This window comes from Pituophis catenifer, unplaced genomic scaffold, assembly GCF_029215685.1.
Source record: "Pituophis catenifer annectens isolate HBS135680 unplaced genomic scaffold, rPitCat1.0.hap2 SCAF_1, whole genome shotgun sequence".
NCBI lineage: Eukaryota > Metazoa > Chordata > Lepidosauria > Squamata > Colubridae > Pituophis > Pituophis catenifer.
Window position 1 is genome coordinate 205,687,131 of NW_027256881.1, and position 18,416 is coordinate 205,705,546.

General features: G+C 38.6%; 1 protein-coding gene across 4 annotated transcripts in view; it reads right to left on the reverse strand.

Annotated features, from left to right (window-relative positions):
* Window positions 1–18,416, reverse strand: part of GPD2 (glycerol-3-phosphate dehydrogenase 2) — a 99,671-nt gene that overhangs the window by 77,122 nt on the left and 4,133 nt on the right. For 2 of the 4 annotated variants that reach the window (XM_070941565.1, XM_070941734.1), the window contains exon 2: window positions 17–124. In XM_070941565.1, the coding sequence (XP_070797666.1) occupies window positions 17–115 (99 nt within the window). In that variant the 5' untranslated portion in view covers window positions 116–124. Of the gene's footprint in view, window positions 1–16; window positions 125–13,320; window positions 13,636–17,216; window positions 17,255–18,416 lie in introns of those variants that run through there. The other 2 variants (XM_070941818.1, XM_070941646.1) reach the window with 2 other exon arrangements.

Genomic DNA, 18,416 nt, shown 5'->3' on the forward strand with positions numbered 1-18,416 from the left:
AAACCAATTTACTTACCTTTTTTCTATATTGAGAAAGTTGTGAGAGGGCAAAGACTGTTGCAACGGCTCCTCCCCCTATGAGGATAGTTCCTTTCACTGCCTTCCGAAAAGCCATGATTTAGTTCTAGAAGAAAAGAAAAAATCAGGAAAGTTTGCCAGATTAGAGAACGTTCCTCTAAACTTGAAATAAGAAACTTGAGGAAGTCTGTGTGATGCATATGACAGTAAGCTTAAAAGGTTCATGAAGGGACAGCCACATTAGGTAAGGAATTTTGGATAGAATATTTAGCTTTGCTGACTAAAAAGAAATACGATTCCATCCCAGAGTCCTTTGAAGAACTGTTTGATTATGAGTAAAGACTAGCTCAAACATTGGCAATCACAGTATTATTGCAGTGCAAAACACAAATAGTCGAAAGCCCGAGTCTCAAAAATAATAACTCCCATCATAGCCCGTTTACTTATAGTATTAACATTATTGTATTTTAGGCATAAGGATATTCAAGGCAATTCAATATCATTAATTCAAAATACTGCTCTCACAAGAACATGTCTGAAGATGCTGATGAGATATAGGGCTTTGGCTCTGCTTCTGTTAGACCTGGTAATACCAAAAGAACATGTATACCCCAACTCCCAGAAAATAATTGTGAGTCTTTGTCTAAGCCCATGAGGTATATCCTATTACTGCATGTATGTTATCCAGCAGCAAGCTTGTAAGCTATTCTCTTCCTTCCTCAAAGACTAGTTATGGGAAAGTCCTACATCTACCCAAAGTCAAAGATATAATTCCCTATGTATAGTACTACCCTTGAAATGCCCTAAAATGACCTTATTTTCTCGTCCTAACATTCTAAGCTTAGTACAGTTGCAGCAGTGGTGTTGTGCAACTTTGCCCAGTCTGATATACTTCACAAATACATTGTACATTACAGGTAGTCCTCGACTTATGACTACAATTGAGCCCAAAATTTATGTTGCTAAGTGAGACATTTGTTAAGTGGGTTTTGCCCCATTTTATGACCTTTCTTGCCATGGTTGTTAAGTGAATCTGCCTTCTCCGTTGACTTTGCTTATCAGAAGCAAAGGGTGGGCGTGGTCAACTTTTTTTTACTGAGCCGCGTGATCATCAGAGCCTTTTAAAAAGCATTTTTTCTACCGAAGGCTCTGACAATCAGGCAACTCAGCTGGGATCGTCAGAGCCTTTTAAAAGCATTTTTTTTACAACCTCTTCCGCCGAAGAGGTTGTAGAAAAAAATGCTTTTAAAAGGCTCTGACGATCCCAGCTGAGCCGCGTGATCATCAGAGGCTTTTTTTTTACTTTTAAAAGCATTTTTTTGTCCGAAGAAAAAATGCTTTTAAAAGTAAAAAAAAAAAAAAAAAAAAAGCCTCTGATGATTGCGTGGCTCAGCTGGGCATGGGGGCGGGGGGGCAGGGATTTTTGCTACTGGTTCTCTGAACCACCTACCGCCATCGCTACCGGATCAGGCGATCCGATCCGAACACGGAGCATTTCACCCCTGGTCGTAAGTGTGAAAAATGGCCATAACTCACTTTTTTCAGTGATCCTGTAACTTCAAACGGTCATTAAATGAACTGTTGTAAATCGAGGACTACCTGTATATTCAAGTCCAGCCTTAGCCATGAAAGCCAGGTGGTTGACCTTGGGGCCAGTCACTCTCTCTCAGTCCAACTCAGCTCACAGGGTTGTTGTTGTGGGGAAAATAGGAAAAGTAAGGTATGTTGGGTATGTTTGCTGCCTTGAGTTATTTGTAAGAAATAATAAAGGTGGATATAAACAAGCAAACAAACAAATAAATAATTACGGTCCCAGTCCAATCAATGGACAAAAATTCCATTCATTTGATTTCAGAAATCAAACTGTAGTTTCCCCAAAACTACAAGTTTCAGAATTTCCAACAGCTAAAGTGTTCGAAAGGTACCAGGAGGAGAAAGTCTGGTACAAATAAATACTGACAAAATGAATTCACAACCAGAAGTTGGCCTGTGGCATCTATAAGTCCCATCCTCTGAAGCATCCGTCTATCTGCCAAAGTAAAAATGGGAGGTGGGGAATCAAATTTTTTGTTGGTTATGTTGTTGTGTGACATTGAACAGTGATGCTCTAGGCAGAAAAAAAGGACCACGCAAATATCTTGATTTATTATTCAAATGCAGATGGGAAGCTTTACATTATTAGTACTTTCTTATTTCTCTTGAGTGGGATGGAAGGAATCATTATTTTTGTTGTTCGTAATAATACAGTGATGAACACCAAGCTGAAGAAGGCTGGGTCATCTTAACAAACTCTGGTTATAAAAAGTAGTTGCCAAGCAGGTCAGACTACTTGTCCGCCTACCTCAGCTTTCCACAATCTGATAGCCTCCAAACGCATTGGAACTTCAACATTCCTTTGCCTGCATGCTTTTTATTACAAAAATTCCAAAAATTGTCCCAACACATCTCAAGGGCATGAGGTTGATGAAAATCGATCTAGCCCAGTCCTATCACTGCTAGTCTCAGTTGCAGTAGCAACTTCTCCCTTCACCCTGACTTTTTAATGGGATTTTTCCCATTAAAAATCCCATTTAATGGGATTTTTCCAGGAATCTGCTGCATGGCATTGAGCTATGGCCTCTCCTCAATGCATTGTACATTATATTATACCTTATGTCCCCACTTCTATTCATGCGCAAAAAAATCTATTTAGGAATTTTTGGAAGGCCATTTTGATAGGAAAATACTAGGAAACAGCCTCCAAAACTGAAAAACTCTCCTGGAAGAAAACAATGGCAAACCACATCTGTATTGTTGCCCAGAGAAATAACATAGACATGCCCATAAGGTCACTTGGTATCAAAGCTCCACTCAAGAGTGCCTTTCTTTTTTTCTTCTTCTATAAAATCTGATGGCAGAAAAAGGACTGCATAAACACCCTTTTACAAAAATTATTTGGACTGATTTTCTCAGTCCACCAGATGTGTGTCAGCTGTCATATGCTGATTTCAAGAGGGCTTAGGTAAAGGTAAAGGTTCCCCCACACATACGTGCTAGTCGTTTCCCGAATCTAGGGGGTGGTGCTCATCTCCGTTTCTAAGCCAAAGAGCCAGCGCTGTCTGATGACGTCTCTATGATCATGTGGCCAGCATGACTAAACGCCAAAGGCGCACGGAGCGCTGTTACCTTCCCACCAAACTGGTCCCTATTTTTCTACCTGCATTTTTTACTATTTTTTTTCGAACTGCTAGGTTGGCAGAAGCTGGGACAAGTAACAGGAGTTCACTCCATTATGCAGCGCTAGGGATTCGAACCGCTGAACCGCCAACCTTCTGATCAACAAGCTCAGCATCTTAGCCACTGAGCCACCGCGTCCATCCAAGAGGGCTTATGCTAATGCTATTTTCCAAGTAGGTAGAAAAGCTATGTGCTGGGATACAAGAACAGTCCTGTCATTGAGAAAATATTGACTGTGGAATGAGGAACGCACACTTATCAAGTCCAATCATCAGCAGTTACACCCTAGTAAGCCATTCTTTTTCAGCAACTATTCTTCCTTTGCGCAAACTGTCGTAATTACGCAACCTCTTCAATGAGTCTTCTGGGAAAGCATTAAAGGTCTTTATGAAAAACCACAGAACTTCTAAAATATCCTTCCTAAAATAAGATTACATAAATTGTATTGCAGTACAATCTTTTATAGCCTTTTCAGGATCCAGTGTGAAGGAAGAGAGGAGACGATTCTTATAAAAGGATGCCTACTGGCTGGTTTTTTAATAAATACTTATGCTAAAACAGAAAACATTTTTAAAATCTCAGCCACTTCAAAAATGACTGTTTGCATAAAACATCAAAACGTATTTTAAAGTATTTAATTTGATCGATCTAACAGGCCTATGTGCATACTACCCGAGAGTAACCTCCACTGAAAATAGAATTTAAGTGAAGACAACAAAAAGAGACATGCTCAACTCCTGATGTCTTCATGAATATACTAAGTTTGCCATGATCTTCTCCTTACGATTTTTCAATTTCTCAATCTGATCTACAATTCAGGCTGCAGCAGATCAGATGGAACAGAATGCACCGCTCTTCTAAGGAGGGATTAAATGCAGACACTCAGCTATACTAGTCTGAAGCTGATAAACACACTGTATGGACACATAAGAGATAACAGAATGGTAGAGCTGGAAGGATCATCTAGTTCAGCTGTCTGCAATGTACAGGAAAACTATTCATTTACTGATTTGTTTTTAAGACTGTGTATAAAGAGAATTAAAAACATGTCATAATAACAAGCAAGACCTCCCCAAATATTTTTTTTAAAAAAACTTACATGGTGAATTCAGAAGTGAAGTTTCCTTATCCTTCTTTTTAAAAAGTCCTCAAGAAATGGAGAACTGAATCCACAATCTTCATAGGTAGATCTTTATTTTGTCAAACCTGAAGCCGCCCGACTCATTAACGTCTCTGGGCGGCCTACAACTTTTACAAATACATACGCCCACACCCTTATGTGTCATCAAGCTCTTACTGACCACATAGTTTCATCAATCAATCACAGACACAATCCATCAATAAACCAATAACAATAAACCAACCCCAAGGAAGGGCTTTCCACTGTCAGTCTGTCAATACGGCTGGAAAAACACCCGTAAAAATTTCCTAAACAAACAAGCCACATGGATCTGGGGAGGGGGGGGCTTGTAACGGAGGAACGAAACACGTCATTCCAGAGGGCAAGTGCAGCAACTGTATAGGTTGGTCCAGAATCATACAGATCTTCCAGTGAGGTTTTTGCTATATTTAAATGAACTTTTAGGCCATTGCAATTTATGTCCATTATTTTTGGTTCTTGTTTCTTCTTTTCTCCAAACTAAATATCCCAAGTTCTTTCAGCTGTCTATTAGGGCATTTTGTCAAAGAAGATGAGATTTGTCTTGGATTACCTGTTTTTGACAAAGCTATGGCGACTCTTGGCAATCACAGCAATCTTCAAGCTTACAAATGGGCTACTTGTTCAATCATCGCTCCAGAGATTAACGTCCAGTTCACTGTTGAATAATTACTGGGATCCTGTTTTTCTTGAAAAGGGGAAATACATTTTTTTTTCTTCCCCAGTCATTTGGTATCTTCCCACCTATCAAAGACAATAGTTCCTCAGCAGTATTCTTGGGTATATTTCATCCTAGGACCTTGAAGGCATTCAAATTAGCCAAATGCTTCTTTATTTTATCCCTACCGTCCTGCACCCTTTCCTGTTCCTTCCCAATGTATGCTAGTAAAATAAAAAAAATTTTAGATATAAAGATTGAAGCAAAATTTCCCTGCTTTTCCCCCCCTCATCATTAAGAATTCACTTGGAGAAAACACTTCCTTTGCCCTTTTTTTCTTTTTCTTTTTGCTATGAATGTATTTTTAAAAAGCTTTCTTGTTGGATTTCATCTCTCTTGCCAAGTTTAGCTAATTTTCCACCTTTGCCTTTGTGTACTTCCTGAACTTCTGAGCCAAAGCTTACACAATCGTTTGAGTTTTAGTCCTTCCTTCTAAAGAAGCACGCTTCACTCACAAACTGCCTATTCAAACACATTGGGCCCTTTAGATCAGTGGTTCTCAACCTGTGGGTCGGGACCCCTTTGGGGGTCGAACGACCCTTTCACAGGGGTCGCCTAAGACCATCCGAAAACACATATTTTCAATGGTTTTAGGAATAATTTTATGGTTGGGGGTCACCACAACATGAGGAACTGTATTAAAGGGTCGCGGCATTAGGAAGGTTGAGACCCACTGCTTTAGATACTGTATCTCCTATCTCCTTTTCTTGTTTGAGGCTGCAGTATCCTTAATTTCTTTTAAAAGAAACCCAGACAGTGATGGTAATTTTGCATTTCAGATGTTCTTCCCATGCTATTTCTTTTCATTTATAAAATCAACCTTTCTAAAACTTGTAATTTTTAACAAACCTTTTTGCTAAAATCAAAAGCAGGTGTGGTCACCATACACTTCCCATCAATTCAGTGTATTCAATCCCTGCCTGCCAATTAGGACTAAATCCAAGGTAGATCACTCAGTGGCCAACTCAACTTTTTAAAAGAAAAAATTATCTCCAACACTAGTTAACACTATATGGCATTTTGTGTTTGGCAGAATTAGTTTTCCAACGGATTGCTAAAATCTTCCATCACAGCCACTTCATGACTTTTTTTGAAGCTTTGGTTAATCTGTTTTAATAAACCTTCATCCATTCCTTTGGACTGTTTTGGTGATCTACAGCATCTTCCTAGCAAGATACCCCTTCTATTAGCTTGCTCTTTTACCATGAGCTTTTCAACAATCATATTATTACCAGCAGAAGATTATTAAAATACAGAATGGTACTCCACCTTTTTTTTGTGTTGTCTGTTCCTCTAAAACCAACTGCAGCCATCAAGTCCAATGTGACACTGGTAGATTCATCCCACCATTTTTTTGCCTAATGAATGACACCTAACTTAAATGTCTCTGCACTAATGCGCAGAGCATTAGTGCAGAGACAAACAAGATGTTTGTCAACCATGCTTTGTGAATACACATTTAAGAAATTGGGTTTAACTTTTTGTATCCAGAAAGTCCAACCCATTCTCTCTTTGCCATCATCTCCTTTGTCTCTATCTAGCAATTTGTTTTGCTACTGTATTCAATCCACTACTTGACAATTCATTGGTCCCATTCCTTTGCATTCTAGTTTAAAGCCCTTATGATGAGGTTAGCTAGTCATCATCCAGAAATATACTTTCCCTTCTTAAGTAAAAAGAATAACATAATGCAAAGCAGTTTTTTTTTCCTTCCTGAAGTTTGCACCATTCTTTGAACCTCAAGCCTCTCGACTGCACTAACATTGCAACCAAGAGTTCACTTAATGTTTTTCCTTTCTTTTGCCTTCAATGGGAAGTATTCTCAGGAACACCACTTAGGCAGAGATAGGTTTCAGCAGGTTCTGACCAATTCTGGAGAACCGGTAGCGGAAATTTTGAGTAGTTCGGAGAACCGGTAATAAAATTTTTGACTGGCCCCGCCCCCATCTATTTTCTGCCTCTGGAGTCCCAGCTGATCAGGAGGAAATGGGGATTTTGCAGTAACCTTCCCCTGGAGTGGGGAGGGAATGGAGATTTTACAGTATCCTCCTGCCACGCCCACCAAGCCACACCCACAGAATCAGTAGTAAAAAAAGTTGAAATCTACCACTGCACTTAGGTCTCCAAACCATCACCCCCTTTCCCAATGCCATGTGGTAACTCTGAGCCTACTGGAAGTCATTCTTTGCAATATTATTTATGCCCACAAGATTAGTGGGACAAGTCTCTGATCAGTAGATCCAACAAGACTTATCGGTCCTACCATACCATATCTTAGACTTGGGAGATTGCATACATGTGAGGATGAACCAGGGGTGAAATGCTCCCGATTTGGACCGGATCGCCCAATCCAGTAGCAATGGAGGCGGGTGGTTCGGAGTACCAGTAGCAAAAATCCCTGCTCTCCCCATGCCCAGCTGAGCCGCACAATCATCAGAGGCTTTTTTTTTTTTACTTTTAAAAGCATTTTTTCTACAACCTCTTCGGCCAAAAAAATGCTTTTAAAAGTAAAAAAAAAAAGCCTCTGATGATCGTGTAGCTCAGCTGGGATCATCAAAGGCTTTTAAAAGAAAAAAAAACCTTTTTTTTCTTTTAAATGCCTCTGACGATCCCAGCTGAGTTGCCTGATTGGCAGAGAAAAGCCTCTGCTGATCAGGCAACTCAGCCGAAGAGGTTGTAGAAAAAATGGTTTTAAAATTAAAAAAAATAAAATTGGCCATGCCCACCCAGTCACATTAACCCCCCCATCAAGCCACGCCCACAGAACCAGTAGTAACAAATTTTAGATTTCACCACTGAGATGAACAATATGAATAATAAATGGGAACTACTGTGCCTCTCACAAACATCCTGTTTATAATCACTATGTTTTCTTCTTCTTGATGACCAGTAATAGATCACCTCCACTTGGATCAGATGACAAATTTAACTATGAGGGCTTTTTGTAGCTTACTCATGTCTGTAGAAGCTTCCTCTGAAGCTAGAGATTGCCAAGATCTAGAACAATAGTCTGCTTTGTAATCATTTTGCTTCTGACTGTGACCTGTTGCCAGCTTCTTTATTCCCACGCTTGGGCGAAGTTGTAAACTTTACATTTTTCTCCTGTTTGTGTTGAGTAATGGTATCCACACTACTGTTTAGGAAGTCTTCATCTTGATGAATGAGCTATAGGCATAACCCTATGACCTCCAGTTCTCTGATCTCTGCTTTCATAATTTCCACAAACATTTTATACAAATGAAATCAGTTTTGCCTTTAGGAAAAAAAGGCAGATCTTGCACACATATGTTGCAGCTGAGTACCAGAATCCCATCTTTGGCCATGATCTCTCCTATATTCTCTGGAGGAAAAAATCCCCAAAGAATAAATGCAAGCGCATTTGTTAAGTTTGTGTGCCATCAGAGGCATGTGTGCTGTTGGCTTGAGCTGGTAAGATGAAGTCCAATTCCTTTGCCATTAGCAGATCTTTCTACTGTCTTCCCAGGATACAGAAGGAATATGCAGATGAACCTCTAATTCTTGGATTAAGGGTTCTTTAGTGTTTCTGAACTACAATTCCTATCATGCCTAGCCAGGCAAGCCAACTGTCAAAAATTATAGGGATTGCTGCCCTGATATATCTAATATATTTGTATATGCAAAAAAAACCTGGAGTAGTGATGTAGACACTGCATTCTTCCCAAATCAAAGGTTCATATAAGCACTTAGCATAATCTTTGGTACATTAGGATAACTAGCCAGAACATGACAACAATTTACACAATAAATGTTACAGAAACAGGAAGTATTTATAGAGGGCTAGACTGCATTTGCTGTTACTATTAACCAACAGCATAAACCAAATGCTGGATTGTGATTCTCTTACCACTTACTATTCTGTTCATGAGCCATAGATGGAACTCAAATTTAGACTTCTTTACTAGTAAAAGCCGTAACTGTACTAAAATAAATAATAGTATTTAAAAATGCAAAGATACTGTGAATTACTGGTATATCCTAATCATAATATTCAACAACAGTGTTAGATTCTAGGTGTAATTTTAAAATTGGAATTATTTTTTAGCAATTAAAAGATAAATAAGATTAATAGATAAAATTGCTATTAATATCTAAAATTTGATATTCTGCACTAGATTCATATAATAAACAAGCATCTACTTAGAAACAGCAGGCTCTGAACATTATTTATTCACAATTATGAATACATTTTAACACATACTGTTTTAAAATACTGTGGCTGTGAAACATTAATACAAATGCACAATGAAATCTTACATTAGTAGCTAACTAGGCCACATTTCAAAACCAATTGTGTTTACACAAAATGCAAGCCCTTATTATGCTTTTGCTTCATATAATACTTAAAACTGTCTGGACTTCATTTTTTCAAAAGATGCATTATTCAAATCAAATTCAGACTAATAATTGATTCCACTTTATTTATTACCCCCTGCAGGTATGTGTTTTTGAAAATAAAGAGGTTGGGAGTAGAATTAGCTTCCCCTGGCTACATGCAGTGCCTTTGATCCAAATTGGGTCAAAAAAAATCAGGAAGTGCTTCTCAACCAGCCACTGAAAATGTTGCTGGGATACTGATGAAAATTGTTCACAGGAAGAATGTTTTAATCATGCTTAACACTACCTAATGTGCCACATAAATAAAATCATTCTCAGTATCAGAGAAGTTAGAACTACATTCCTAGTATATACAATGGAAATACACTCAACTACAGAAATCAATCATCCTTCAGACATTAAGCTATTTTTTTAGAAAATGGTGCAAAGACTAGGTTCTAAATCTTGATTTGGGCTTATTCTTTTGCGTAAACTCAAATCATTGTGATGTATTTAACAAACTCTACTCGAATAAATGATCGCATACCACAATATATGAACCTAGCATAGCTCCTTTGTGGTCCTAACAACAAGAAAAGAAGTGGCCACTACTGAGCTATTTTAAGCTTCCTTTCTCAAAGATAAAAGAATGGTGCATGCTGTCCGAGATTGTCCAAAATACTTTTGTTAAAAAAAAAATAGAAATGCATGATTTTATGGGGGAAAATGTGATGATCACTAGAGCCAATGGTTAAAAAGATATGCAGAAATTCTTTTTTTCCCCTACAAGTCAACGTTGCGTGATATTTTCTGGAAGCTCAATTATTCACAGAGAGCCCAAGTTGTTTTCTACCTTTCTATCAACCAAGGGCACAAGGCAAGCAATTGGCTTTTCCCCTTTTTAATTAAAACGAAATTGTGTTTAGACACCAGGGAGGGAAGCAGCTTGACATCTGACTCTAAAAGAAAAGGAACAGACTGAGATTTTTTTTACCTAGATTTTTCTTCCTCCTTGATGAGATACAAGCAAGTGATGCTTAATGAATTACGATAGGTAGAATATTAATTGCAAAACAATGGTCCTAACTTTATACAGTGTATTATAGATTGTTTCATTATGAGTTGGGGGTTGTTGGGTTGTTGTTGTTTTTTTGGTTCTAATACAGCACTGAATGCTGTTCTTTACATTCCATGGTTCTCTAATCCAGGGATACTGTTCTTGGAGAGAGAGAAAAGCAGAAATGAGCACATAGGAATAATGGGAGCATATAAGATTAATGTTAAGTGGTTATAGTACTGAATGTCAATATACCTCCCTCTACCCCAGCAAAAGCCTCATGAAATGTAATAATCTGAGGGCACTTAGAGAAAGCTAGTTTTCTTTAAGGTGAAACAATTCCTTCAGATTTAAATTAGCTTTGTACAAATTGGTATGCTGCATGAGCCAAAAAAGGGCTGAGAAAATACTATCTACAGACCTCTCAGATCCTAGTCATAAACCGTTTGTAATTCTCCCCTCAGGACACTGCTATGTCCTGCATATGGTATGCAATGCATATGGTATGCATTGCATACCAAAACAACTAGACACAAAGACAGTTCCCCCTCACCCCATGCCATCACTCTGCTAACACCTAATTCCAACAGCACCATCTTATCCCTAAGGATATCTAACCATGTAGTAGGGCTGTATTATGATTATCCTTCTCATCTTTCCTATTACCTACTCCGGTTAGTATCTTATGACTCTCACTTTGTTGGTTGTATCCTATATGATTTATCATTTTGTTGCTTGTATGTACACTTACAGCTTATGCGCCAAAAACAAATTCCTTGTGTGTCCAATCACATTTGGCCAATCAAGAATATTCTATTTTTCTATTCTATCTGTGACCCTCCAAAGCTGACTGTTCAGTGGCAGCTCATTGGTCATTTAATCACTAGCTCAGATTTAACCACACTGTGGTAACTTCTTTCCTGTTCTGTCTTTTTGGGGGATGAAGTTAATTGTTGTAGTTGGTAAATCCATGGTTCATCACAAGTAAATTCAATCTAAGTGAAACCAAATTCACTTAAGAGCTGTGTTATTAACTTAAAAACTGCAATGAGTCACTTAACAACTGTGGCAAGTAAGGTCATAAAATGAGGCACAAGTCACTTAACTGTCTTACTTGGGCTCAATTGTGGTCATAAATTGAGGGCTACCTGTACTGCAATATCGAAACAGTAAAAAGTAAAGTCTTCTAGTTCTTGTGTACAGTAATAGTAAAACAATTCCTCCTTAATCCACATAAACTCAATTTTCCAGTACAGTTAATCCTCGATTTACAATAGTTCATTTAGTACAGTTCAAATTTACAACAGCACTGAAAAGTGACATGACCATTTTTCACTTATTACCATTGCAGCATCTCCCATAGTCATGTGATCACCTTTTGCAACCTTCAGAAAAGCAAAGCCAGTAGGGAAGCCACATTCACTTAACAACCACATTTCTAACTTAAAACGGTTCACTTAATAACTGTGGCAAGAAAAGTCGTAAAATGGAATAAAACTCATTTAACAAATGTCTCACTTAGCAACATAAATTTTGGGCTCAACTGTGGTCATAAGTAGAGGGCTACCTTTAGTAAGAGCAGTCCTGCTTTAGTCAGCAGCATAAAGTACTTTTTTTTTAGAATGGGATGGTCATTTGGTACTCTGAGTTCCTTCAAAAAAAGTGGAATATAAATTCCAATGCAGTACCATTCATAAAATTTTTCAGGCACTAAAAGATATTAAGTAGGGGACGGATATTAAGCACATGAGACTTCTTGGGCTCAATCCCAAATTTTAGCAATATAAAAACCAGCACAGCTTTATTGAATGGCATTAAAATAATATCTTGTAAAAAGAGTTGAATAGGCTATTAACAGTAAGTTATAAATAACTTATCAATCCTAAAACTTTGTCTATAGTCTTTAATACAGAGGCCTGGTTCGCATATTTTGCTACCCCAAAAAGTGGTTTGATTTGGATTTATCATGATGGATAAATCAGGCTTCTGTGGTTCTTTTATTTTATAGCATAGTGTTTTGGGTGTATCTAAGACCAGTGACTCAAATCCCAATTTGACTCAGCACTGTATGTGAACCAGCCAAACATGACTTATTCAGTAACTTTTGCTAAATGATTGTTAGTCACCTAGAGCTATTTTCTATCATATAAGCAGCCATATTTTTTCTAATAAAATGTGCAAACCAAGCCAGTGTTTAAATCATCACAGCCATCTAAATATTTTCATTTAAGATTATATACTATGAGTATTGGGGAAGTGAGGCTTTAAGACATCTGATACGGCTTTATACAATTAAGTGTAGTATCCAAAATCAAGTATTTTTAACAGAACTGCATTAATTAGATATTCATTGCATCTCTAAACACACACAAAAGCTTCTGCTTGCAACAGAAGTAGCATTTTGGAAAAGACAAAATATTGCACTAGAAAAATTATTCTATCAAGAGTTCAATTCTAAAGACAAAATATATAGTGAAATAAAAATTCTGAAACTCAGAGGAAGAAATCAATGACTTTGCACTTCTAATAATGATCTCTCTCTCTCCCTCCCTTACACACACACACACACACACACACACACACACACACACTTAAAAACAACAGTCAAGTCTATCATAAGCTAAGTACCATTTCTGGGCATGTTTCTTTTTAACTTTGTTTTTAAAAAAAGCTTGATGTAGTTTTGCTTCTGATCAAAGAATAAGGAAATGAGAGTGAAATTTTATATTAATCTTGTTTTAACCATTAGTTGTTGTGACACATATGCATGCTTTTGAGCTATTCACAATTATTCATTAAACATTAAGCATTTCTTACCTGGTTATTGATTATTGCTGATACCAAAACCACTGCATTAATAAACAGATGTTGCCCCCAAACCATGAGCTTCTATGTAAGCATGTAGGTTATGTATAGATTGCTTCTGGTAATAATTGTCAGCTTTAAAGAATATGAATCTATAATAATCCGCAAATGCCCAGATATTGTTTAACTGCATCACCAGCAGCCCCAGCTATCACAATTATTGGTGTAGGATGCTGAGAATCACAGCAGTATTGAATGGCTACTTCCATCTTTCCTTCGATGTCTATATCCCATTTTAAAATACTACAGCTTTATCTGCTAGGTATTGCTTCCCATACTAACTTGTGGTCAAATGCAAAGCATTCAGAGATCTGGGATCTCATTTATAGGGTTAGCTCTTACCGCATGGTCACAACGCTAGCATAAGCACAACAGTGAATGGTAAGCAATTCTCTGGTTTCACTGCACCCTAAAATAGAAAGTGTGAAAGCATTAAATTGCTTACTCTACCCTGGATGAAGATATACCAGGGATCTATATCCACAATGACTCCAGCAAGTATTACTTTTATAATTAAAAGGTTATATATCAATATATAACAAAACATCAATATAGCAAAGGATTTATTATTATATGTCATATTGAGTTGCACATTAAAGACTGCAAGATAGGCTATAAATTGGTGTATGCTTATCCTTGAAAATAAGCCTGCCAAAATCTGTTGGGACTTACTTCCAAATAAATAAACCAAGCTATAGAATTGTTTTATCCCAAACTCGTTCACCCTTTCTATGATGAAGATTTTGGTACCTTCTAATCCCACTAATCCACCCACAGTTATTCAGAAGTTTAGATCTAGAGAATATATAGCAGTCAACTCTACATATTCCCTAGATCAGGGGTCTCTAACCTTGGCAACTTTAAGACTTGTGGACTTCAACTCCCAGAATTCCTCAGCCAGTGAAGCTGACTGAAGAATTCTGGAACTTGAAGTCCACAAGTCTTAAAGTTGCCACGGTTAGAGACCCCTGCCATAGATCTCTAGAGCTGTTAAGCTCTACATTTAAGACTTCTACATAAGTCTCATGTTGGACTAAGTATGGCTTGCTTCATCATGGTTAAATTAAACAAACTATAATAAGCTGGATCTGTGTAACATGCCAAGCTATAAATTAACTATAACTAATAGTATAATAGTTAATAGTCTATTACCATGATGGCGAACCTATGGCACTGGTGCCACAGGTGGCACATGGACCATATTAGCGGGCACGCGAGCTCAGTTCCGGCATGCATGCGTGCGCCGGCCAGTTGATTTTTAGGCCTTCTGGGCCTACCAGAAGGCAGGAAACATGCTGTTTCCAGCCTCCGGAGGGCCTCTAGGAGGGGTGGGGAAGGCCGTGTTTGCCCTCCCCAGGCTCCTAGAAAGGCTCTGGAGCCTAGGAAAAGTGAAAAATGGGCCTACCGGGCCCACCGTGCCATCACGTGCAAAAAGCAGGGGAAGCATGGGGGGCAGGGCACATAGAATTATGGATGTGGGCACACGTGTGCGTGACCCCCCCGCACTTCCGCTTTTGGCACGCGATGGCAAAAAGGTTAGCCATCACTGGTCTATTAACTATAACACCTGATTTTACTCAGTAATATTAAGCCATAACACTAAGTACGTTATGGTTTAGCATTATGAGAGAAACCAACCATATAAATAAAAATAACCTGCTCCCCTACATATAAATTTGGGAAGTATGAAATCACATGAAGAGGCAAAAATGAGAAGCTGGGGAGCAGGGACTGAGACTCTACCACCAAAGCTAAGTAAATATATGCTCTTTGCACAAATACATTAGACGTTCCAAAAATAAAAGAACTGAGCATCAGGAATGCAAAGGGAATACAAATACAAGTTTACTTAATCACAACCTCTTATACCACCGTTAAGATATTATTGAAGATGCTCTGATAAAAGTCATTCAAGAATATAATAAGAATGGGCAACTGGTAGGGTTTTATAGCTGTTCCCAAATACAATATCCAACTGCATCACCATACTAGCTTTTGAAAGAAAGAAAATACATTTGTTTTAGCTTTTAATTGGTTAATAGGAGGGGGGAGGGGGAGGACAAGGACGAGGACTTCTCTCAGGAGACTGCCATAGATTTATGGGTGGTACAGCTCTTAAATTGCCATACACCTAATAGGATAAAGCATAGGATGTGCCTGCAAATGTCTTCTCTGACATCTCCAAAAAAATTCATTGCACCACCAGACAAGCTCTATCCCTTTCATATATGCATACAATGTTATGATACATATACAAAAAGCGTAAACTTCACACCATGTCAGCACAACACTCCTTTTGTGATTTGTCCTTCTTTCTTTCTTTCTTTTCTTTCTTTCTTTTATTAGATTTATATACCGCCCTACTCCCGAAGGACTCAGGGCAGTGAACAGGCACAAAATAAAATACATAAATACAAAAGTTAAAAGATATAATTAAAACCAGATTAAATAATTTAGCCCAAAACAATTAAAAAATCCCAATAATTTAAAACAAATTAAAATTTCGATGTAAAAGAATTTTAAAACAGGGGAGAAAATTAGGGCAGGCCGGCTTGCTGGAATAGAAAAATCTTAAGAGCACGGCAGAAAGTGCGTAGATCCGGGATCCTCCATATCTCTGGGGGGAGCTCGTTCCAGATAGTGGGTGCCCCCACAGAGAAGGCCCTCCCCCTTGACCATCTGTCCTCCTTGACCATCTTCCACAGATGTTTCTGGATGTGTCACACATATTACTCAATACACTGAAGGTCTCTTAACCTACTAAAAAGACATAACAATGCCTCTGATGAAGTTACCGTATTTTCTGGAGTATAAGACGCTCCGGACTATAAGATACACCTACCTTTTTTGGTGAGGAAAGCAAGAAAAAGAAATCTGTCTCTGCCTCCCAGCAATTTTGCCTCCTTGCAGCAAACAGCTAATAGCCTGCTTTACTTTCATTTTCGTTTTCAGCATAGCTTGGTTAGCACAAGAAAAAAAATCTGCTCCCAGCAATTGACCTCTTTGCAGCAAGCAGCAGAGGGCCACGCAAAACAGCTGAGAGCAAAACAGCTCAGAGTCGGGAGGCCGACCCAATCAACTTGTGCTAATTAGGCTGTGCTGAAACAGCTGAGAGCAAAACAGCTCAGAGTCGGGAGGCCGACCCAATCAACTTGTGCTAATTAGGCTGTGCTGAAGTGAGCTGTTTCTTCTTGCTGCTTGCTGCAAGGAGGTAAACTGCTGGGAGGCAGAGGCCAAAGGGTGGGGGCCAGTGGGTGGGCAGGGCTACATTCGGTGTATAAGACACACCTAAATTTTCACCCCCTTTTAGGGGGGAAAGGTGCGTCCTATACTTCAAAAAATACTGTAATCATAATTTAATCATAATTATTGTACTATTTTATTTATTTTACTATAGTTTGAATTATACTGATTGTATTTCCTGATGTTTATAAGCACTCCAATACTCTCTCTCTCTCTCTCTCCCCTCCATTCCTCCCCCCCTCCCCCCACATATGGTATTGAGTAGAAAGGCCAGCAGAACTTAAAGAAAATCTAACAACATAGATACCATAGAAAAGTATGGATTCTCCTGAAGCAAAAACATTGGTAACATATATTAAATGCAGAAGCAATCTGCTCACAGATATCCACAGAAAGACAAATATCTTACGGTTACTTGCATTGATCATTCATAGCAAGTGACTCATACAATAACACTACAAAACCACAGATCCTAATTATCAATACTCAGTTATGTTGCATTACTGCGGAATATTTACTTTGTTGATTTTTTTCAACCCTCCCAAGAAGAACTGCATTAAGACTGACAGAAGACAATGAACAGTGCAATATTTCACAATCCAAACCTTAGCAAATAACGATCTCATATTATTCTGCCATGTTCCCTAAGGAACAGGGGTGTGTGACAAAAAAAACTCAACAGGCCAAAGGGAAGGTTTAAAGAGAGAAAGGGCACAAGGAGGCAGGCAGCTGCTAGGTAATTAATATGTCTGATGTAACTTTAAACTTTCTGCTTAAGGAATATCATAAGACACGATTCTATAACAGTATATGGGTAGATTTAGTTCTAAACATTTGAAAACATTTACTGTTATGAAACGCTGTCATGGACATGCCTTTTCTCTAATTCTGGATAATAAGAATTATAAGACATTCATTACGAATCAAACATTGAAATAAACAGTGATACAGCAGCCATATTTGTTAGTGCTAACTTTGATTGCACAAATATCTGGTCACCCGTAAAGTGAATATTCTCCCACTCCCCTGCTTCATGTGGCTTCCAAAAGACTATGAATATGATTTTGATTTATTCTTACTTCTTTGTAAGAATAACTTTTTGGTTAGCCTTTGAGTCAGGGTTGATTCCTGGTGACTGCTTGGACAAGTCCATGCAGTTTTCTTGGCAATGTTTCTTGGAAGTGATTTGCTATTGCCTCCTTCCTAGGGCTGAGAGAGGGTAACTGGCCCAAGATCACCCAGCTAGCTTTATGCCTTAGGTAGGACTAGAATTCACAGTCTCCTATTTTCTACCCTGGTGTCTTAACTGTTCTGACCTAGGCTTCCCAGGATCATGAAGCAGACTCCTTGTCCCAACAAAAACCCCTTTTTATTAAGTTACTGTGAATTCCTCTCATTTACATCCAGCAGTCTTTCAAGGGAGAATTTACAATCACAGACTTTATCTGGCTTGGAGAGCTGCCAGGCCGATATCTTCAAGAAATCTCTGAGAGTCATGAACCAATTAACCAAACTAATTGTCTCCTGCAAACTCCACTCCCTTTTCTCTCCTCTTTTATGCCCTCTGGGAGGGGCCATTCATCATCCACCTGTGGCCTTACTCCCAAGTCAACCCTTGTTCTTTAGCTGTTCCCTTCATCTGGCAACTCTGTGCATGCACACACTGGAACAGCCTCCAGCTGTTCACCTGCCTCACTGATGTCTGCCTCCAAAGGCAGCTGATAACTGGCATATGTCCCTGGCCCCCTCTCTGTTTCCGACACAGAGCCCTCATCAGAGCCTTCCCCAGACTCCAAGACTGACCC